We start from the raw sequence: 24,217 nt of genomic DNA on the forward strand, positions 1-24,217 counted from the left end.
TGCACAGTGCCACACCATTGTGTAAGCCACCTGCTGCTGCTGCTGCTGCTTCTTCTTCTTCTTCTTCTTCTTCTTCTTCTTCTTCTTCTTCTTCTTCTTCTTCTTCTTCTTCTTCTTCTTCAGCCTGTATGATATAGTTGACTGCAGTACACAACTACCTAGAAGTATGGTTGTTGTCCTTCAACAAGTTGTGTAAATGGGATTATTCCACAGGATTGCACTGCAACATATCTAACCACAGATCATCTGGATAAGCCGCAGAGGTACGATGCAATTTTTGGTTTGCAGGGTACCCAAATATCAGTGTAATTTATATTTGTGATTCTTACCTGTTGGCACCCATGTGTGTAAAATTTGGCCAACATGTTTAGTAATCTAACTCCTTAACAGTTAAGAGTTCTTAGCACCACCAAGAGAAATGTCATTCAGGTATCAGGTACAGCACAGTTTTTATCAAAACATAGAAGTTCAGTTTTTCAAGTAAACTTGTTAAGCTAAGACTAGTTGGGAAAATAAAACAATAGATGTGAGTGACAAAATTGGTACAAATGTGAGCAACATTCATTTAAAGGTTTAGCTATCCAGCACAAGAAGACATTTCATTCCCAACAGCTTCAATTACCTGCGTATCTGTAAACAGAAAGGTAATGGATAAGTTTTGCAGACCAGCCTTCAGCATGATCTTTTTGAGGTCTTCTCTCCAGTCAGATATCCCATAGTTCTTGGAAAGTTCTATTTGAAAACATTCATAATCAGCTCTAAAAAGGAAATGATTATAATCAGGGCATGGGCTACAATATGCTAATCATAGCTGTCAAGTGTCCCTTATTTGAAGGGACAGTCCCTTATTCCAGCGCCATGTCCCGCTGCTGTCCCTTATTGATGGATGTCCCATGGATGTCCCTTAAATGATGCCCCTTAAATTTCAAAGGAAGCAGCTCCTCTCCCTCCCTCCCTGCTGGCCAGGGAGGAGGGAGGCTCCAACTGTGTTGCTTGGCTGTGTTGCTCACCCAATAAGAAATCTAAGAACGACTGGGGGGGGGTAGAGCTTGCATGCCTTGTGTGTGGCTAGTTAATGCAAGCTGAGGGGTTTTTGGAATGCTGGACGCCATTTTGTTGCATGTGCTGCTGCAAACTTTGCAGTGCAAAGCCAGGCCGGGGAGCCATCTTAAGTTGAGGCTGCATAGGCCTTGTGGTGCATGTGATTCAGATTCTATTCAGTTGAACCTCTGGTTACAAAGTTGGTTGGACAGTGTTCTCGAAGCTACTAGCATGAGTTTGACTAGACTGCAGGAGGACAGGAAGACTGCAGTGCCTAGAACAGGTGAGGCTGCAGGTCCCTTATTTTGGCTGCTGGTCCCTTATTTTCAAATCTGTAAGTTGACAGCTATGATGCTAATACGTATACAAGGGAGAAAGACACAGAAAGAACTGTTGGTTGCTAACTGAGTGGTAGTTCTGTATCACTGGAAGAAGGTAATCTGTGAGAGTTACAGGGCCACCTTATGGTCAAAGGCAGGAAAAAGAATTTGAGGGAAATAGGCAGCTTGCAGAATCCAGTTTGCATCCTTGCCATACTCAAACAGGTCAGTTGACCAAGACACAAAAACACAAAGAGAGAAAACAAACATCTACTTCTCTAACAATTGTTGTAACCTACCCTGGAGCTTTAGGGTGAAGGGCAAATTAAAACAACAAGAGTGACCCTAAGATAAGAATCTAACAATTTTTACAGCAGAACTAGAAAAAAACTACTTAACCAAAGCAGCTGAGAAACTAGGGTGAGGCTGATGACCTTCAACCAGTGAAACCATTCCTACCATTCGGGTAGAACATAACAGCTTTTTCTCATGTTGCTGGAGAAGGTAATTAGTGAGGGGCATACCAAAGCTTCTCTAAGCATTTATATTTAAATTTTTGTAAGCTAAGACCCAGATATGAAAAGTAGGATATAACTTTTAATAAATAATAATATTCTTCTTCTTTGGTGATCACTTGTAGTCGAGTAAGAATAAGTATATAGGGCCTATGTGGCGGAAGTCTAATGCATATTGCCAGAATCTGAGCAATTCCTTTTCCATTTTGAGAGGCAATGGTTACACAGATTAGGCCTGTGCCCATTAGGCTCTATGTGCATAGGCCCAAAGACCATATTCCAGTGTTATAAAGTGGATGCGAGGTGGACCTGGAGGCATTCACGTACATTGGGTGGGAAGGCAAGGAAAATCCCAGTTTCTTCACTATGGTTACTTTCTGTACAGCTGGAAAATGATGTGAACAGTGTCAAGCTTTCTTCATATGATGTGAGCAAACTGAACTCAGAAGTAGAAATGAAGAACATAAATCCTAAAAAACCCAAACCCAAACTCACTGCTTTTTCTGATCATTCTGTCACTATCCACTGGCTCAGAAACCTTTAATATCATTCATATCTTACATGTGAGATGCTAATTTGGTGAGAGATTGCCTTCCACTGCCACCAACACCCAAGAGAAGAGCATTGCCCAGTGCCTGGCGCAGAATACGGGTGATTCGGCAAATGTGTTGCATAGCGTCCATGAAAAGAACTAGCTTCATCTTGGTAGTATTGATCTGATTGTATTCCTCCATGTACTCCTCAATCACGTGCATAAGCTATAGTCAAAAAGAGAGGAAGAAGAATAGGAGCAGGAACTAAGCATGCCTCTCTGAGAAGGCCATCAATGGACCATCCACCTCTATGCCCATCAGATCCTGTCAATAAGGGAAGACAGGGGTGAAAAAAATACCCACCGTCTTAGAAAGCCTACTCAGTGAAAATGAAAATAGATTATCTAGGATGTACACCCATCAAAAAAGAAGAGCAAGCAGCCTTTCTTTAACTCCCCAACCAAAATCTTTCACAGATAAAGTTAACTATTTAAATAATGTTCACTGTAAATCATAGCCAAGTTCAATAGGATTAGAGCAACACACTTGCAAGGATTTCAGAGTATCAATTTGAGTTTAGCTATTGTGTCATAAGTTATTTAATCCCTCATCCACATTTTATCTATCTGGGCAATGGGTGTGATGAACATCTGCCTACCTAAGAGGCTGGATTAATTATCTATAATTCACTTAGTGATCATGAAAGAAGACATACTGTTATTATTATCCTTGACTACATGGCAGTGAATGCAAAGTACACTCTCCTTATTAAAATCGTTATATTTTTACCCTTTGCTTAATTAACATTTTCTCAGTACGCACAATATCCTTCCAGTTGGGAGTTCTGCAGGAAGGATAATTACCTGCAAAGGTCACCTGTACAGATTTTAATGGCATCCACTGCAGTACTATGAACATTAAACTTGTTCCTCTTCCTAGTTTATTGCATTTTCCAAGCCCAAGTACTGTGCTAAAGTCATCTGCATAGCAGATTCCCAACTGTTCTTTATTACTTGCCTGAACACAGGGGGCAGTCAGAGGAAACAGCATTATCTAGGTCTGTTCTATCCTCTTCCATCCATGTTCATCTATCATTCTCAGCATGCTTCTAGTGCTCAGTCTATCCTTGTACAACCTTGTTGTTGTTTCTTTCCTCTGAAAATCATAATCACTTCTAGTATAGGCTTGCCAAGCATAAAGTATATTCTAGAAACACAACTCTGGACACCCAATGCTTTTATTAACTGCACCCATATTATATGTTGTGCATAAAGGAATGAAAGCTGGAAGAAGTACAAAAATGGAGAAGCATCTTATGAATCCTACCTTCTCTCTTTCGGCAATTAATTCATAAAGCTTCACATCAGAACCTGGGTTCATGAAATCCCCATAGAGAAGGGGCTTATAAGGAACAACTTCCTCAAAGGTGGTATCCCATTCAGACATCACGCTCTTCATCAAGTCATCAAACCAAGTTCGGTCCTCCTCATTAACCAGACGGTCACGAAACACACGGCAACTCTCATGATACCACAGCCTCAGAAGGTCCGCTTTATTCTGGCAAATAATTCCAGTGACAACCTTAAACAACCTTTCATTATTACTCACACAACCCCAAAGAATGTTATTTCTTGTTCCACGTTGATTCTTCCCCCTAAGACACTGACCCTACAGTGTGAAAAACAACCCTTTCCCAACCAGATTTATAAGAAAATGTTTCTAAACTACCAGAGCAAATCTAAACCCTAGATCCACTGACTGGAGGGGTTTAGAGGACAATGGGTCTCTCCCCATAACACAAACCAGTCTTGCTAGTGGAGGATATGCTGCCATGGAGACCCCTCCTACGTCTTCAAAAAGCTCTGTGGGTTTAGCTCTGCTGCTGGTAGAGTTTCTGCTACAATTAGTCAGTGTCGGGCTTTGAAATGGAGAGTTCTGGTGCACAGAAGGGGTGGCCTTGGATCTGCTAGATCACAGGCCCCTCTGTCCTTCAGAGAGGCCCTGGAATCGGGTCCCTCTCCTATGCCAGTCTAGACCTGTTATAACTAATTCTCCTTCTACTGGAATCAAGGAGTGGTTTGTTTCTTTGTTTTTTTAAAAATAAAGATCCACTCAAGGAAAGGGAAAAAAAAGGAAAGTCTGCCACACATCTCCACCCACACCCCACTTAGGATTGCACTGTAAGAATGGCTGGCCAAAACTTAAGGAAACTGGGAGGTGGAGTTCTGCGGATAAAATCATGCACTCAGATTTTATTGCTAGATATATGAGGGACTCATGGACACCCAAGCTCGATTGTACTGGGTTTGCGGTAAAGCTCTACCATGGATACTGCAGAATAAAGTTCTCCTGAGGTAGGGGGACTATGAGTGAATGAAAGAGGTGTGATACACTTGCTGCTGCCAACAAGAGAGAAAAAAGCAACCCCAATATTTTGCCCCAGATCCCCACAATCAGGCCTAGATTATGTCTTATTACTTGCACTTAGTGCAGTGGTATGCGATGCACACAACAAAGGGATAACTATTCGGTGTGTCATTTTATCGAGAAATAATACGCAATTTCCAGCAACTAAAATTCCTGTCACAGAGCAGATATTGTGAAGGGAGCACTTACCATAATTTTGGCAGGTTCTGCCATGAGCATGCCCTGGAAAACCTTGGACAGATCCCTCAAATTAAACGTATAGTGAGATTTTGCTGGAGTAGGCAACAGTTGGGATGTGATAGTGGAATACACTCGTATAGTTGCATCAACAAGGGGTTCGCTTAAGTCCTGCACCTGTGGGCATCCAGCTAAAAAACCCAAAAGATGGTCAGCATTTCAGTGGGGGCTTTAGGAAAGAAAGAACCATGAGTGATCACATAGAAATAGGGCAGGCTAGCTTGAGACATAGTGAGATTTACCAATGACTTTATCTCACAGAAGATGTTTCCCATCCTCACAATCTATATTACTGCCTAATGTGCAGTTGTAGTACAACCACACAACTTATTCATTAAGATTTTTTATACTGCCTCCCACATCAGTCTCAAGGTGGTATACTAAAATTAAATCATAGTACAATTAAAATGCACCTAATAACTTAAGCAGAGATAAACAGAATTCTAACAATGGCTTGTATCACATGTGTCAGGGTTTCTGGGAGAGAGGAGGAGACGACAGAGGAGACGGAGAGCGAGTGGGAGGAGGGGCAGAAGGATGAGGAAGAAGATGACGGAATTCTGAGGGAATCCACGAGTCTGAGCAGCGAGTCAGAGGATTCTCAAAAGGGGGTTACCTTAATCAAGCAAAAGGGAGGAGAAGGGAGAAGCGGAGAGGAGCCCAGTGGAAGACAGACGCAGCAAGAGGCGTCTCAGCCGGAACGGAGTAAAGGGGGTGGAGTCGTCAGCCTCTCGGAGGGAGCAGGATTAGAAGAGAACAGAGAAAGGGGGTTGGAGCAAGGTGTTCAGCCGGAAAGGGTGGAGAGCAGAACAAGGGGTGGTGTAGCGGTCGAAAGAAAGGTCAGCAGCAACGTACGCGCGCCAAGTTCAAACGTAGAGGCGCGCGGAAGTGGAGAGAGCTCAGGGGAGGAGCCCGGCCCTAAAGCCAGAAGGAGGGGGGAAGAGGCGGCAGAGGATTCAGCCTCAGGCGAGTCACGGAGAGAGGGAACCCAGGGGGGCAGGAAGACCCTGCGGAAAAGAAAGGAGAGGAAGAGGTGGTCTAGAGCCAGGCTATTAAGTTGGTGTGGAAGAGGGGAGGAGTCAGAGGGGACTTCAGCGGTCTAACGTGACAGACGTACGGCCACGATGTTGAACTGTACGAGAAGCAGAAATCTTCAATAAACTTTTCCTGTAAATAAACTGCAACGGAGTGAGGTCTCTTGTGAGCTGGGACCCGTCCTGGGTGGCCGTGACAGTAAGTCCCCTCTCAGAAAGCAAAAAATTTTTTTTGCGAAGCTCACGAACGGGAGCAGCCATGAGCGCTGAGGAGCAGCTGGTTGCACTGCGGGATCAGGTTACCGCTCTCACATCGGCAGTCATTGCTTCGCAGAAGAAGAATGACGACTTGGAGAAGACGTGCCAGGATTTGCAGGCAAGGTGGGAACACGCGGACAGGGCGGGGGCCCCAGGTTCCAGAGCGGAGGGCATTGCGCTTGGACGGAGGGGGGGTGCCCTGGTTCCGCATTTTAATGGCAACTTGCAAGACTATCCCAATTTCAGAGCGGACGTCGTATATGCACTGCATTTACTCCGTCACGATTTTAAAGATGAGGAGGAGAAAGTGGGGTTCATTGTTTCGCACCTGCATGGGGAGGCCAGGGCTTGGCTACGCAATCTGTGGCGCGAAGATGGACCGGCCCGTCGCAATTCAACTGCGTTCATCAAAGCGATGGATTCTTGTTTTCAATCCTCTGTGGATGTGGACATTGCGCGCCGTCAAATGCACGGGCTGAGGCAGGGGAAAGCGACTGTGCGCCAATACCACTCTAAATTTTTTGCATTGCTCACCGCCTTAGATTGGCCAAAGGACAGTAAGCCGGTCAGAGATCTTTTTTGGGAGGGATTGAGCCCCCCCATCAAGGATGAGATCGCTAGGGGGGACAGACCCCAGACCCTAGAAGACGTGGTGCAACGGGCTTTAGCTATTGGAATTCGACATGAGGGACGTCCGTGGCACGAGGAGGACGGGCCCCAAGCGCGTGCGCAAGCGAGGACTCTCCCTTTTGTGCACAGGGATTTCAGCCGTGCGCACCCCTCGCCAATGGGGAAGGACAGCGAGGAGCCAATGGAGATTGGTGGTGCTAGGGCTCAGAAGCCATCCCAGAGCCCTGTCCCTGGTGCAGCCAAAGCGAAGCCTCCTAGAGGAACCAGGAAGTGTTACATCTGTGACAGTGCGCACCATATGGCGAAAGAGTGCCCCCGGAGGCTCCAGAAGCACACTGCAGCACTGGCAACTGTAACAGCAGAGGTGCAACCAGGGGAGCAGCTTCAGGGAAACGACAGTGCCTGGCTGGAAGCAGAGCTACTGGGGCTCAGCCAGGCGGATCTGTAGACAAGCCCCCAGCATCACTGCAGAGCGTGGACCCTTTGCCTCCCAGACCGGCAGTTCTGCTCACAGCAACACTCCAGTTGCCTGATGGGAGACTCCTCGAGGTTCCAATAACGATCGATTCGGGAAGCAACGCCGACTTCGTGGGACTGCAGTTCGTTAAGCAGCACAACATGGCGCTCCTGCCTGCAACGACGCCTCTAAACGTGGTCACGGTAGACGGCAGGAAGTTGCTGGGGGGGCAAGTGGTGCAGCAAACCCCTCCCATGATGATGCAGATTGGCAACCATCGAGAACTTATTAGTTTCAATGTCACCCACTTATCGGACACACCCATCGTGTTAGGCATGAGTTGGCTGGAGAGGCACAGTCCCGCGGTTGCGTGGTACCAGCGGCAGATCACCTTTTGTTCATCGTATTGTGCTCAGCATTGCTTTCAGACCGATCAGGGAGGAGAAGCCGAGCAGCAGTTGCATCTGGGTATGGTGCAAACAGTGCCTCACAAGTACCAGGACTTCTTGGAGGTTTTCTGTGAGAAGGAAGCTGACAAGTTGCCGCCTCACAGACCTTACGACTGCGCGATTGATTTAGTGCCAGGGGCGCAACTGCCTGCTGCCAAGCTGTACTCCATGTCGGAAGACGAGATGCAAGAGCTTCGGGAGTTCATAGACCATAACCTCAAGCGAGGTTTCATCCAGGAATCTAAAGCAGCGGGTGGCAGCCCTGTGTTCTTTGTGAAGAAGAAAAACACGCCCCAAAAAAGGCTTATAGTGGATTACAGGTTCATAAACAGCTTGACTAAGCCCAAAGCTTTCCCCATGCCCAAGATTGACGACCTTTTAGCGACCGTCAGGAGGGGCAAGATTTTCACCAAGCTGGACCTACGTGGAGCTTACAATCTCATCCGCATCCGGAAAGGAGATGAGTGGAAGACCGCCATGTTCACCCCTCTGGGCACATACGAATACAGAGTCATGCCTTTCGGTCTCCAAAATGGCAGCCACGTTTTTCAAGCATTTATGCACCACGTGCTAGCAGGTCTCCTCTACAAGAAGTGTGTCTGCTTTCTCGACGATATCCTGATTTTCTCGGAATCGCCGGAGGATCACGATAAGGACGTGAGGGAGGTCCTGCAGAGGCTGAAGGACCACAGGCTGTACGCCAAGTTGGAAAAATGCCAGTTTGATGTCAGAGAGGTTGATTTCCTTGGCTACAAGTTGTCCGACGAGGGACTGGCCATGGACAGGGCTAAGGTTCAAGCGCTGTTGGACTGGAAAAGCCCTCGAAATCGGAAAGAGGTCCAGAGGTTCATCGGCTTTGCCAATTTTTACCGCAAGTTTATTAAAGGTTTTGCGAGCGCGACGGCGGCTATCACTGACACCCTCAGTTCCAAGAAGAAGAAGTTCGTCTGGACCGAACAAGCGGAGCGGTCCTTCCGGACGCTTAAAGGTCTTTTCGCCTCCGAAGAGCAGCTGCTCCACGTGAATCCCGGCAGACCCATGCGGGTAGAGACCGATGCGTCAGACAGAGCGGTTGGGGCCGTTCTTTTGCAAGAGGATTCACAAGGCAACTGGAGACCGGGTGCGTTCTACTCCCGGAAGCTCAGCAAGACGGAGCGCAATTATACCATATGGGACAGGGAGTTGTTGGCCATTCATGCAGCTTTCAAAGCGTGGCGACACTTCTTAATAGGAGCCAAGCACACGGTGCAAGTCCGCACGGATCACAAGAACTTAGAGTATTGGCGGACGGCTAAGTTACAGACCCAGCGACACATGCGCTGGGCGGAGTTCTTTGCGGATTTCGACTTCAAAATAGAATACATCCCAGGAGACTCCAATGTTATTGCAGACGCGCTGTCCCGAAAGCCGCAATACTTGGAGGAAGCAGCTCCAATCGCAGCAAAGCACATTTTCGCACCGCAGGCGTGGACGTGCGCTACCATCGCAGTCGACCTGGACGCGGTGCGACGCGCGTTGCAAAGGGATCAGTTTGCACAGTCCAAGATGGAGGAGCTACGCGGAGGGTCGCGAGACAACGATGAGTTCCAATTGCAAGATGGACTTTTGACTCGTAAGGGTGCCCTTTACGTGCCCACCGACGATCTTCGAGCCAAGGTTCTGCAACAATTGCATGACGCCCCTAGTGCAGGCCATTTCGGCAAAGAGAAGACGATGGAGTTGGTGGCTAGAGACTTTTGGTGGCCCCAGATGAGAGGAGAGGTGGCGGACTACGTCGCCAGGTGTGATATCTGCCAGAGGTCCAAACCAGTGCACCAGAAGCAGGCGGGATTGCTAGAACCGCTGGAGACACCGCAGCAACCGTGGGAGAGGGTAGCGTTGGACTTTGTTACGGACCTGCCCAGCTCCAGAGGTAAGACGGCGGTGTTAGTGGTGGTGGACTTGTTCACCAAGATGGCGCATTTCATCCCTTGTGCCAAGGTGGCGACGGCAGAACAGACCGCAAAGCTCTTCATCGATCACGTCTTCAGAGTGCATGGACTTCCGCAGTCCGTCTTGTCCGACAGGGGGCGCCAGTTTGTTTCCACTTTCTGGCGAAAGCTTCTGGGCATCTTGCACGTCAAAATCAACCTGACATCGGCGAGACATCCACAAACCAACGGTCAAGCGGAGAGGGTCAACGCGATCATGCAGCAGTACCTGCGGTGCTACGCCAACCAGCGACCTGCGGCGTGGGTGGACTATCTGCCGATGGCTGAATTCGCCTACAACAACACGAAACACGCATCCACCGGGGTGACGCCTTTCTTCGCGAACAATGGCCGTCATCCCAGAACCTTCCCGAGATTTGCGGCACCAGGAGGGGGGGGGCCTCAAGATGCCGACCAGTTTGCAGCGGAGTTGCAAGAGGTGCACGAGGAGCTGCGGAGACATTTGGAGCTGGCAAAACAGGCGTATAAGGTGCAGGCCGATAAGCACAGGAGGGCGGGAGAGGACATCCAGATTGGGGACTGGGTGTGGTTAGCAGACCACGCGATGCCGGCCAGGTCATTGGCCAAGAAGAAGTTAGGACACAGGCAGCTAGGGCCATATCAAGTTGAGGCTAAGATCAATCCGGTGGCTTTTCGTCTAGCCCTTCCGGAGGGTTCCAGGGTGCACCCGGTCTTTCATAGGTCGGTGCTCACTCCCTACAAAACCCCACACAGGTTTCAAGAGTCAGGAGCACTCCCAGAGCCACGTAGGAGGGCGCCTGAGGGGGGGGAATCGCCAAGACCAGAACCTCTTAACGAGGTCACAGAGATACTGGACTCGAGATGGGGGGAGGAGGGAGTTGAATATTTTCTAGCCAGGGAAGGCACTCCGGCCTCTGCCAATAGCTGGGTGCCGGGTTACGCGTTGGACGAACCCCTGTTGAAGGAGGAGTTCCATGCACTTTTTCCGCACAAGCCCATGCCCGAGGAGTATTTTGATGATTGGCTTTTCACGCCCACTTTGTCAGACAGCACGTTCGAGGGTTTCTCCTCACCCGAGGGCCATACGCCCGAAACAAGCCCGACCAGGGATCCGAGACTGGGGGGGGAGGAGACAGGCCCTTGTTGGTGGGTGGATCAGCCAAGGGAGGCATGGAGTCAGAGATGGATGGTAGGTCCTTGGCAGGCAGCGCCAGGAGAAGCAGTGATGGAGGAAGAGACTGTGAGGTCTGTGGGTGGGGAACCCGAGTTCGAACACACATATACGGAGATGACAGAGGAGAACGTTGAAGTGGACAACTTGTATCCTGAACCGACCCCGGAAGAACCACGTTTTCCTCAACCTGCACCCGGCGAGCGGGAGGGGGGAAGGGGGGGCTTCGAGGGGGGGATGGATGTCAGGGTTTCTGGGAGAGAGGAGGAGATGACAGAGGAGACGGAGAGCGAGTGGGAGGAGGGGCAGAAGGATGAGGAAGAAGATGACGGAATTCTGAGGGAATCCACGAGTCTGAGCAGCGAGTCAGAGGATTCTCAAAAGGGGGTTACCTTAATCAAGCAAAAGGGAGGAGAAGGGAGAAGCGGAGAGGAGCCCAGTGGAAGACAGACGCAGCAAGAGGCGTCTCAGCCGGAACGGAGTAAAGGGGGTGGAGTCGTCAGCCTCTCGGAGGGAGCAGGATTAGAAGAGAACAGAGAAAGGGGGTTGGAGCAAGGTGTTCAGCCGGAAAGGGTGGAGAGCAGAACAAGGGGTGGTGTAGCGGTCGAAAGAAAGGTCAGCAGCAACGTACGCGCGCCAAGTTCAAACGTAGAGGCGCGCGGAAGTGGAGAGAGCTCAGGGGAGGAGCCCGGCCCTAAAGCCAGAAGGAGGGGGGAAGAGGCGGCAGAGGATTCAGCCTCAGGCGAGTCACGGAGAGAGGGAACCCAGGGGGGCAGGAAGACCCTGCGGAAAAGAAAGGAGAGGAAGAGGTGGTCTAGAGCCAGGCTATTAAGTTGGTGTGGAAGAGGGGAGGAGTCAGAGGGGACTTCAGCGGTCTAACGTGACAGACGTACGGCCACGATGTTGAACTGTACGAGAAGCAGAAATCTTCAATAAACTTTTCCTGTAAATAAACTGCAACGGAGTGAGGTCTCTTGTGAGCTGGGACCCGTCCTGGGTGGCCGTGACAACATGGTTCATACAACATAGTAAGCCAGACTCTGGCAGGCCCCCAGAAAGCAGCTCATAGCCACTTTTCTCCTCCCCAGCCCTTTTTTGCTCTTGTGCTGTGCTGAGTGAAGCAAATGTGCGGCTTAGTGTGCCATCTGAACTGGAACTCATGGTTAAGTTCTTTCCTCACTAAACATGAGGTTTGTTCTTGGAATGGTTGCAGTTGCAGTTTGCATACGAGCCAGACCTGGTCAAAGGCACTGCAGCCACCCAGGCTTCCAGTGACAGAGACATTTCCTGGAGTACCAGCAGACTGCACACCTGCTCCTTTGTGGGGAATGGGACCCCACACAGGACAAGCATACTATCCAATTCCTGAACCTGGGAACCACCAACCCACAGGACTTTGATCTCGTCAAGATTCAAATTCAGCTTAACCCCAGATTTGTTCTTGCACTGTTAAGAATTCTGCATAAATTATCCCCAAATCAAAAACTCAAGTTTTCTAACTAGAGAAACTGGCACCTGCTGAGCGAGAATTGTTTAAACCAGATTAGAAAAAAATACAGAAGGGTCTGTTTCCATTACTCTTACTTTGAGGTTATGTGTAGCTGCCTTTTCTCCATAATGTGGCTGCCAGGGAGCTATCTTGTGAGATACATGCATGTATAATCAGTTGGGAGGCTGTAGCACAAACAAATGGGTATTGTCCACAAGTCACATGGTTCCTGCAGGGAACTCTGGTCCAACACTAGTGTACAGACAGGACATGTGCCTGCAGCATAAAGTATGGAGCTCCCTTAGGTAAGCCAAAAATTGGCATACTTAAGCTTATCCATGTTATTGTGTTTGAAGAAATGGGCATCCATCTGCTGAAGCAAAGACCACTCTCCTAATGCTTTTGGTCCAAAAACTTCTATCATCACCATCAAGCAAATGACTTATTTCCCCAAGCCTTACATAAGACAATTGATTAACTTGTGCTCAGGTTACTTACGAACTGGCTCTCTGTAACATACTTCTCCTAGACGTCCAGCTAAAATAATCAAGAAAGAAAAATGGTGTCACATTCCACTATCAAACATTTCCTCAGTCACATGGCATATGAGAGCTGTATAAAAAAGGGGGGATGTATTTTCATAACTCACCCATCCAATTGTCTAGAATGGTAGAAAAGATTTTCTTCTTGCTGCTATCCTCCAGTTCAGTGAAAGATAGATAGTTGAAATGGCGGGTGAGGCGTGGGCTGATTGCATTTCTTCCTCCACCCGGCGGTCCCATGGCACCAACAAAGTTAATATCTACTAATTTCTTAAAGGTACCTGACAAAATATTCCACAGAAAAATGAGAGAAGGTATGAATGCCAAGACTCCAGTGGGGGGAAAGCTGTATGTGCACCAGAGGCAGGTTACTTCAGAACTAGCCTTGCTGGCCTGGAACGGAAAGTATTTGTGTATAGAATAATTTGGTAAATTAAGTAAAGAAAGTATGTCATACCAATTTGTTTCCTATCGTACCAGCCATTATGATCCATCCATTGCCGAAGAAGCTCAATAGGTGGCTGGGCACCATAGGTCTCTAGCGCGGGCATGTTCAGGTCATCAATGAAAAATATGAAGTATCTGCCAAGTGGAGGACCAAAAACTCCCTTGCGCCTATATAGAACCAGACAAAAAAACTACATCACAGTGGAACACACTGCAGTCAAGATACAATTTGGAAAAAGGCTGCTGAAGAGACTATACTTTTAACATGATGAGCATGTCGATTAGTTGGTGAATCCATGTATAATCCGTTAATGCTGACAGGAAAAGTATTAATCTCTCAAGTGTAGAATATGCTCCTCAGTGCTGATCTTGACTCTTGCATATCAACATCAGCAAACAGGGACCTCTTGGTAGTTCCCTCACCCTCAGATGTTTGTGGGGCTGGAGCCCAGGAAAGGGGGCGTTGTTTATGGCAGCCCTAATTCCCTCCTGGCACCTATGCTATTGATGCTTGCAATATATATTTTTAGGATTCACCCTATTCCTAGAACTGTAATTTTTTTTAAACTGTTGTTAATATTGGATTTTTAAATTACTGTAACCTGCCCAGGAACCTCATGGTGAAGGGTGGGCAAGACATTGTAACAGCAGCAGCAATCATAGCAAAAAGAAACACAAGAGTGTTGCTGTATGTATACCACATATACACATACCTCCCCACTATGGCTCAGTTAGTTAGAGCATGGTGCTGACAACACCAAGGCCACAGGTTCAATCCCTGTTTTGGACAGCTGCATATTCCTGCCTGGATGATCCTCAGGGTCCCTTCCAACTCTACAATTCTATGAATTATTTCCATGAATACTATCTCCACTATGAGAAGCAATGTGCATCTGAATGGCAGTTTCTAGGTACCACAAGTTTGGAGAGTGCTGTTGCACCCAGCTCCTGCTTGAAGGCTTCCCATAGGCATGTGGTTGGCCACCTTGAGAAGAGGATGATGGACTAGATGGGCCTTTGCTGAGCCAGCGGGGCTTCTCATCTTGTGCTCTTATGAACTTTCTGCTACAGGTCACTAGATAATCAATGTTGAATAACATAAATAAAACACAGTATGGCCGCAAATCTAAATAGATATGAATAAAACCACCAAGTTCAAGGGGCGACTCAATGAACAACCCAGTGTTTTCCATTCAGGCTATGTGATTGTTTACTAATGGTAATATCAAAATATCCAGTGACTCAGAAATAAGTAGGAATCCCCAGGGCCAGAGCATTCAACCAGCGTTTATCCAATGCCTGTTTGCCCACTGAACTGACCCTATGGGAGTGTTGATCAGCCAGACGTTTCTGCTATCACTCCCAGGATGGGGAAATAGCTATACTTTGATTTTAAATAATTTACATTTTTATGCTTAAATTTCTTTAGCAAATTTGGACAGGATTGCTAATAAATGCTAAAAAGCAAATAAAATAAATATGAACAAAGTGGTATATAAGCAGCAGAAAGAATTTTGCCTTTTATCCAGTTTGCTGTCAATGAGATCTTGAGTCTGGTTGGCTGAGGTTCGAGCAGAGAACATAAGAAAATGGCTGATAAATTCTAGTGGCAGGTTCTTCAGAAGCTCATCTGCTATTGTGAGGGTCTTTCCAGTTCCTGTGGGTCCAATACAAAGAATCTACAATTTGGAAGAGAGAAAAACTGTCACTATTGGGGAATGTGTGCAGACTGTAATCACACCTTCACAGACTCATTTGCCAATTAGTAGTGTTTTTGACAGTCCATTGTGACTCTATAGTGCTTTTAAAACTGTGTCTTTGAGATTCCTTTGTTTATTGCTGCAGTAGAACCGTTCTCAAAAATTGCTGGGGGTTTCACTGAATGACTTAACAGCCTTTTTTTGTTCTGCAAATCGAAGCAGAACAAAATCAAATATACTAACTCATATTTTAATAACATTCTTCTGCATAGTGATCATTGTAAAAAACAGCACTTTGTGGAAACTATGGACCCTGGGCTAAGCTGTTTAGAGGTCTGCATAAACATTAAGTAGATTATACCAAAGGCATATTATGAAGAGCAGAGGCCCTAGACCAGGACCTTGTTGGCTGTTTAATAATCCAGCCTTAGTCAGAAAAACTAATAATCAAGTACAGGGCCATGTACAGATATTTTCTTCCACAATCTTTTCGTGAGACTGCCTGAATAAAGCTGAATGGCATTTGAGAACCTCTTCTGTAGTAGATCAAACTAATAAATGAATGAATGAATGCAGAAGCGGAGGCAAATAAAAGTCTACTGAGTAGCCATCTGGGGGGACATTCTGAGCAAAGAACTAATGCTGGTTTGACTGAGCAACAGAATATTTGCCTTTCTACAATGCTAACTTAACTTCACTTGAAATTCAGGAAACTTACTGGTTTGTGGTTTGTGAGCAAGAGCTCCAGCAGAAAAGCCATCTGGACAGTGTTCATTGTGGGAACAATAATGTCACAAAAGCTGGTATCAGGCACCATGGTAAATGATGAAGAGAAATCCATCCAATTCTCCCAGCACACCTAAGAGACACAGGTACATTTGATGGGAAGGACAGATAGAGGCTTAAAACATCCTGTAATTAGTTTCTTAAATACGTCCGAGCCAATATAGAAACTGAATACAGGATTAAGTTTGCAAAAAACCTCAGTAGAATCTTGGAGAAAATTTACAGTAATGTTCCAGAGATTCCAGTAAGTCTACTTCCCTTTACCAGTTCAATGTTAACCATGACAAAGTCTCACTGAAACTACATCTGGGATTATCCCCTCCCCCAACCACCATTTTCCTAAATGCCAAAAGAGAGTTAGACTTAAGGAACAGAGATTTCAATGCTGAGGGGTAGGAGTTGCTTAAAGGTGCTTACTCTGGTGGCAATGGCATAAGGACTTTTCTCTTTACTTTAAAAATGTTGCTCAGAATTATTTAATATTTGTTTCACTGCTGTTACAATACAAAATGTGCAAGATTGTACTATATTTATTCTATTCTTGCATTAAAATTAAGATTCTTTTGGACGGTGAAGTCAATTATTAAAACAAAACTGGAGTATCAAAATTTAATAATGTTACTATGCTTGATGTGTATGCTGTGTTGTATGGTTATAAAATAATTAATAGGGAAAAAAAATAGAAATGATGCTAGTGTTGTGACAAGATGCATTTAATGGGGGTGGGGGAGAGGACAAGAAAAAGAGTAGGTTACCCTTAAGCCCCTAAGGTAAAGGTAAAGGGACCCCTGACGATTAGGTCCAGTCGTGGCCGACTGTGGGGTTGTGGCGTTCATCTTGCTTTATTGGCTGAGGGAGCCGGCATCCAGCTTCCGGGTCATGTGGCCAGCATGACTAAGCCGCTTCTGGCGAACCAGAGCAGTGCATGGAAACGCCATTTAGCTTCCCGCCTTACCTTCCCGTTTACCTTCCCTATTTGCACTTTGACGTGCTTTCGAACTGCTAGGTCGGCGGGAGCAGGGACCGAGCAACGGGAGCTCACCCCAACGCAGGGATTCGAACCGCCGACCTTCTGATCGGCAAGTCCTAGGCTCTATGGTTTAACCCACAGCGCCACCCTTATCCCCCTCTAAATTGTCTAAATCATTTTGCCAACCCTCCACCCACAAACAGTCAGAATGTTCTCTCTCATTTGCCTCCTGCAAAAGAAAAAAGGGGGTGGGGAGGAAAAATAACACTAGCTCCATCCTTAGAGCATGAGACTCTTAATCTCAGGGTTGTGGGTTTGAGCCCCACGTTGGGGCAAAATATTCCTGCATTGCAGGGGGGTGGACTAGATGACCCTTGTGGTCCCTTCAACTCTACAGTTCTATGATTCTATAGAGTGAGGAGGGCTGCAGGCCCAAGAAGGTTAGTCCTGGTCCTGCCAATATCCTTGTTGGCCACACCCCTCCAACATCTGTATATTTGGTTACTGTGTACATCTATGCATGCACTGATGTAACAGATAAAGCTCCCTCATTCAAGTGGGGGATCAAAGTTTAGCTCATGTGGCCCCTCCTGCATGTTTTTAAGGGGTGGGATATCTGAATCCCCTGATGAGAATTCATTTACCATGTTAACAAACTCTTCATCTTCTTCTTCCTCAATGCTGCTAATTCCAGCATCGTTCAGTTTATAGTCATAGACCAAGCCATTTTCTGGGAACAATAATTCAATCTGTGGGAAGAAAACAGGCAGTGAACATCACAGTTAGCTTTACTTCAGAAGAGACCAATATAAAGAATGTAGTGTGTGGAAACAACTTCAGAGTGATTCCATCCTGTTTATTTAGTTAAAGTTGCTATATTTTCCAGTATCTCCCAAAATAGTGATTCAGAAGCAAGGCAGGCAGTGTTAATCTGTGAGACAGCAGAAACAAGGAACTCACACAAATTCTGGAAATACAGGAGCCCTATAGCTGCCTTTAGGAACAGATGCCATTTCCATCAACTTGCCTTCTCGTCTGCCATCTTGTTCCTTAACCAAACACTGAAGGCCACACGGCTTTGGGCATCCCCAGTCGCACCCACACTCCAGAGCAAAGCAAATATGAACCACGGTTCAATCAGTTCACCAATACGGGCTGTTTTCTCTGGAGGAATTCTTTTCATTCCCTGAAGATTCAATTAGCAGTACAAACGAAGCAGAACAAGTTAATTAGCGACAAAGTAAAACCTTAGATTATCTGCAAAATCTCTCTAAATTCCCTACATGTATTTTGGATGCCTTTTCTGAAAGTAGCTCCAGTCTCTATGGACAAAGAAATCTATTGTAACCCAGTTGGTGCATGAAGTCCCTGATGAACAAATTCATTCCAACTGTCACAGCATTAACCCCAAAGTGGTTTAGCATCTAGGCTTTACTTATCAGACCCTATCAAAGAGATATTCAGAAATGATAACACAGTAAACAATATCAAAGCTTAAGTACATTTCTGTCTGCTAATTCCTCTGTTTGTTATCAATAAATGTAGAACTTATTTCCGCGTCCATCTGTTCAATTGGACCCAGTTGGCCATTCTATTGACCCTGAGCACCAACAGCTACACCAGCCCTACCTCAACAGGAATGAAGGGTTGAAAGAAACAGTCCAACAACTTGAGAAGACTCATTGTCAGGTTAGCATCTGTAGAGGCAATTATTTCCTTCACTGAACTTCGGACAAATCTGATAGAGTCCTGAAAGGGTTCAGAAGATCAAGAGTTAAATGTTGTTGTCATATAATTATGCTTTTCCAGCCTTTTTTCCTCTGATGGGACTCAAGGCGGCTTACAAATAAAAACTAGAATCAATAAAAACACAGAAAAACCAATCATTAAAATTCCGCGAAGTTGTGTGCACAGAATGAGGTCCATTCACACAATGGGACTCTCCTCCCCCAGAATGTTCCCTGCACCCCTAATTCTGCTCTGGAGGGTTGGGAGAAAACCCACACAGGTTTACATGAAGACAGTGCTGAAAGTCTTATTGCACAAGTGGACATTTTTCCATGAATGCATATGCCCCACTTAGTTCTATACTGAATTTCTCCCATTCTGCAAGGGCACACTTGATATGGCAAGGATGGGATTCAAAACTATATGTACTTCTGAGGCAACACCATATAGGAAGGAAAAGCACCAGAGAAACTTTAGTTTGGCCATTGAGCGAAGACTGTTATTAGTCTTAACCTGTTGATTGTTAATATGGAGGAACAAGTGACCAGGAGACATGAAAATGAGCTAACCACCCAATGCCATTTTAACAAATCACTTCACAAAGTAATGAAAGCAAGAGCCACAAAAACCTAAAGTGAGAAAATGCCATTAAAAAAACAAACCACCATGAATACACAACTGTAAAATCTTAAAAGCAATCCGGTTGCTAAACTTGGAAGCAAAAGAGACAGGGCTCAATTCACAGAGAACTTTCCCACTGCAAGCCAATTAACAATAAATTGGCATTTTGGAATATTATAGCTCTTGTACCGCACAGGTGAAGTTCCTGTCATCTAATAAACTGTGTTCACCAGCTGCCCCAAAACTAATAAAGGCAAACTTGATAGGTTCATATCCCTTTGTTTGGCTAAAGGCTAGGCTGACTTACAGATTCTACACTGAATCAAAATATAGGAATATTGTAATGGTTCACCTCTAGGAATCTGCTGAAAAGCGAGTCAAGGGCTTCAGTGAATGGCTTCATAATGTCTGGGATTCTCTTCAGCCAGCACTCAGTGAAGGGCTGTAATCCCAAAATGCTGGGTTCCAGATATACCATGCCACACCGGGAAACAGTGGCAGGGGAAGCAACAGCTAAATCTTGCACTTCAAACATCATAGTCATTGCCTGGAAATGAGAGGAAAGGAGCAAAACTGTTTCCCACAGCTTTTCACAAAAGGTACATAGCGTGGAGGGAATCCTAAAACTCCAATCCCTCATTAAGTGGGATTATGTATTAGTGAAATCACAGTGCTGGTCAGCAGTACCCAGCATAAATACTAGAATTGTGTTCTAAATACAGTAAATGTCTACATTTCAACCTCTTTCTCGGAGAAAAGCAGACTATACATTTACAAATGATTGTGTGTGTGTGTAGATACCAGGAAACGAAAAGGAGGAAAGAGAAAGCTACCTCTGTTAGCTTAATGATTTCACCAGAGCTGAGACACAACTTCTTGTTATCATCCAGCACAGTGTTCATATTTTCAATCCAAACAGCATCAACTGGACCATCAAACATGTACCATTTCTTGTTATGATCAGTAGCTATGGCTCCCACTCGGATAAGAGCAGGAAGAATCCCATCTGTCCTATGAGGTGGGGAGGAGATATACAGGAGTCAACCAAATAGTTGCACACTTCCATCTAGCAGTGTCCAGTATAATTTATGACAGCATCACATCTGTGAACCCAAACTTCTCTCTCCACATCGCTTCCTCTATTTTGTCCTAAATAAGTATGCAGGCTTCTGCTGTTTTGAAGATCATAAAGCAGAATCTGCCTTTTTTTTAAAAAAAAAAGTTTCCCATTTGATTATTTTGATCAGAGCAAATGAAGTGTCAATGCATGTAATTATTCATTGCCAGAAATGCAAAGGCATCAATTGCTTCTGGATGTAGCTCAAATGTTTTATCTCTGGAGGCAGTCCAACATTTTATCTCTATCAATCAATAATTGTTGTCATCAGTGTAAAACTGCTATAATTATTGCTCATTTTTGTTATCCATACACTTATTATATGCGTGGTCTTCTTTTTACAAGATCAAAAGAAAATAAAACCCTCAGAGGCCCAGCTGGAAAGAACACTGAGCAAAAACAGTATTGTAAATAAGTCACCACACTTAACCATAATATGCTATGGGACAGGTTTCATAAATATGCACTTCAGCCCAAGTCCACAAAACATTTACTTGGCATACACACATACATACAGTATTGATGTATGTACTTGACATAGCCAACAGAAAAACAGTATTATAGTGGAGTTTTTCCACGGGCTGTGTTTTTATAGCAATCTTTATTACTTCACTCCTGAAGATGGATATGTGATTGTAGTGATCCATAGAACCAGTCTCCAGCAGTTCATCTCTAAACCTTTTACTCAGAGTGTGGTGAGATGGCCGAGTTTAAGGGAAGGGAAGAAAAATCTCCTTAAATAGTTCTGCCTTCCTTGTGTAGAGGCCATCAAAATAAAAATGACAACTGCAATGATTAATGAATGAGAGGACACATTTGCAGATGCAGATGCATGTTTAGTGTCCAGTTCTCATTAGCTTTTAATGCCTTGAATATCTCTTTCATGTTACTTACACAGGCTCATCAGCAAAAACCCAATGTAGAAAGCTCAAAAGAATGTGCAAGAGCCAGCCAGTTATCCATTAAGTGTTATGGATTTTCTTAGGCCATAGAAAAGTACAATCAAAACATATGGACATTAGCTAAAGTTATGCCTAACAAAAGAGGAGCTTTCTTAAATTTCAGTTTATACAGAGCTTATAATTCCTAGAAAAGGGACACGAGCAGACCAGAAGCCATCTAGAACAGATAAGGACAGTTTTTATCTTTTACCATTCATGAGTCAACAAGTCAAACTCTCCATACAGCTGGCCCATTGTAATAGATTTGGGATTCAATATAAAATAATTGACGGCTTCATAGTTTCCACCACTGACTGAAGGCCGACCTTTCAAAGATGTCATTGCAGCTGCCAAAACTTTGTAACACTGAAGACAGAAAGAGTGCAAGGGAATAAAACATCATGGCATCTATTTGAAGGCTGAAAAGAAAGACAATTCAGACTCACCATGAATCTACAATAATGAAGAATGCAAAGTAGTAACAAAGGACTTTGCCCAAGGGTTTGACATGATTAAGAAAAGAGGATTATAAAAGACAAGCACTGATCACAAAAACAGAGGAGGGAATGGCCTTCATTCTTTTGGAAAGTTGATGTAATATCTGCAAACATCGCACTGCAGAAATCCCAGCAAAGCTGTGCAGGCTCAAAGTCACCCATGCTTGCCTTAATGAGGCTCTTCCAGAGTACACATAAGATCAGTATATCAGTTTTAATCCTAGTGTTCTTATTTCAAAGCTCTTCTATGCAGGCTGCTACTGTACTTGGCAAGAAGGGATTTTTCTGTCTCACAACAGTATCTCAAACCACATTAAGCCAAGCACAAAGGCTGGAAATGCTCTTCCTATGGTGTAAGTGCTGGACAAACCATCTTAGTGTTATTTCCCTTTCATCTATTGACAGCAACACTAGGCATCTCCGGAAGTTCTTACCTTAGTTTTTCCTGAGCCTGTGGGCCCCACCAGCATGAGACCATGACGTACCACAGTAGTTTCATATAGCTGGATGCACTTCATCACAAACCCTGGAGGAAAAAGATCCAGAATGGGAATGCCTCACAGTTGCTTTCACAGGCCTGCAGGTCTATGGATACGAAACTGTGTGGATGCTATAAGCACCCAAAGCACCATTGAAGGGACACACCAGTTTGTTCCTTAGCTATCTTGAGAAATATGTCAGCACAACCTACAATGCTACTCTTACTCACTCAATCCTTTCATAGCTATCACACATTTTAGAATCCAGAGAGTGATATAGTATGCATGTAAATAAGAGCACATTTTCACTTACGGCACACCAACTTTATAATTCTCTTCTTGGCATCAGGTAAAAAACCATTTTATCTGCCTGGTATTTTAGACTGAACTTGGTTTTTATCAGTGGAATTATTATTTGATCTAATTTTAATGTTCTAAAACTTTGATCATTTTTATTATTGTTATTTTAAATATGCTTTGCTCCAGGAGCTATTTTAGGTTAAACCATGTAGCAGAATGAAAAATAATAATGAATATTAAATATACATTTCAGGTAAATGACATTAAGTTCCAAGTTTACCCTCCTACTTAGATTGCACAGTATTCTGCCAGAGTGTTAGAAAACAGTTTAAAAAAACCAAAAAAATCTAGATAACAAATGCAATCAGGGGAACAAAATGAGCATAGATTTGGGGTTTGTACTTTTCCTGGAAAGAATTTAAAATGTTAAGTGGTATACAGATGCTTTAAAAATAAATAAATGACATTTCCCTCACTGCTGTGAACAGTTTGCTTTAAGAATTTCTGGGCCTGATCTACTTAATTTCCATTTTTGATGCTCTGAGAACAACATCAGAGCAGAAGTTAAAAAGGAATGTCCACAGATGGAAAGACAGATGTACTTATTGAGGCTGCAATCCTATATCCACTTACTTTGGAGTAAGCTCCACTGAACTTAATGGGATTTCATTCTGAACAGACAAGTAAAGGGTTGCTCTGTTATTTACTTATTGCATTTGCATCCTGCCTTTCTTCCACACAACTTGAGGTGAAGAACATGGGATTCCCAGATAGGTTCCACCCAGGCACTTAAAAACCCATCCTCATACAATGATCTGTGAGCTGCAATTGCTGAAGGACAAATTATAATCCACTGCTGTGGTGCCAAATTTCCAAAGTTCACAAGAGACTAATATATAGTTTTAAGAAAACTCCACAGAGGCAGTGTGTTACTTTTTCACTTACCATCAACATCTTTCAAGTTGTCTTTAAGACAGTATCTGTGAATTGCTTCCTCCAGGATGCCATAGTCAATAGGTTCCTCTTTGATCTTGGGAAACAGATCAGAAATTATACCATTGAAAAGCTTCAGGTCATCCTGCAGGAATTTAGGAACATTGACATCCTTGATGGCCCTTAGGCAAATCAGTTCCTGCAAGCAAGAAAAGTATATTAGTAAAGATTCTTCCTCTTTTCTTGGATCTCCATGCCCAGCCTTTAATTGCCACACTCTGAAATCTTGATTATTCTACAGAGCTACTAATCTTTGTACTTTGACAGACAGATGATTGCAATTAGGACTGTTCTTTTCAATTGTGTTTACTTTTCTTGTTCCAGACATCTTCAGCTAAGATGAAAAAATGTGGTGGTGGTGGAGTTTCACTGAGGTTGCTGAAAGAATGTTATCAACAATCTTAATTTTTTAATGAAAAAATCAAAATAAGCTAAATAAAAGTTACAAGATCTAGCCCCAAATGGAATTGTTGCACATTTTAATGTACAAATATTTGTAGACAGAGCAGAACAAAATTTTAAACAAAGTTTAGTCTTAGCACAGCCTTCACCAACATGATGTTCTCCATATGTTTTGGACTAG

At 44.7% G+C, this 24,217-nt stretch overlaps 1 protein-coding gene across 4 annotated transcripts in view; it reads right to left on the minus strand.

Moving 5' to 3' along the window:
* Positions 1-24,217, minus strand: part of DNAH1 (dynein axonemal heavy chain 1) — a 118,660-nt gene that overhangs the window by 36,178 nt on the left and 58,265 nt on the right. For all 4 annotated transcript variants that reach the window (XM_081900180.1, XM_081900181.1, XM_081900183.1 and 1 more), the window contains 17 exons: positions 23,587-23,773; positions 22,297-22,388; positions 21,577-21,731; positions 20,141-20,318; positions 19,660-19,854; positions 18,588-18,707; positions 17,986-18,144; positions 17,603-17,707; positions 15,921-16,061; positions 15,021-15,181; positions 13,513-13,670; positions 13,163-13,336; positions 13,012-13,050; positions 5,026-5,204; positions 3,736-3,966; positions 2,438-2,634; positions 623-758 (listed from right to left, as the gene is read on the minus strand). In XM_081900180.1, coding sequence (XP_081756306.1) covers positions 623-758; positions 2,438-2,634; positions 3,736-3,966; positions 5,026-5,204; positions 13,012-13,050; positions 13,163-13,336; positions 13,513-13,670; positions 15,021-15,181; positions 15,921-16,061; positions 17,603-17,707; positions 17,986-18,144; positions 18,588-18,707; positions 19,660-19,854; positions 20,141-20,318; positions 21,577-21,731; positions 22,297-22,388; positions 23,587-23,773 — 2,607 coding nt within the window. The remainder of the gene's footprint in view (positions 1-622; positions 759-2,437; positions 2,635-3,735; positions 3,967-5,025; positions 5,205-13,011; positions 13,051-13,162; positions 13,337-13,512; positions 13,671-15,020; positions 15,182-15,920; positions 16,062-17,602; positions 17,708-17,985; positions 18,145-18,587; positions 18,708-19,659; positions 19,855-20,140; positions 20,319-21,576; positions 21,732-22,296; positions 22,389-23,586; positions 23,774-24,217) is intronic.

The sequence above is a fragment of the Podarcis melisellensis genome (genome assembly GCF_964234715.1).
Source record: "Podarcis melisellensis genome assembly, chromosome: 2".
NCBI classification, from domain to species: Eukaryota; Metazoa; Chordata; class Lepidosauria; order Squamata; family Lacertidae; genus Podarcis; species Podarcis melisellensis.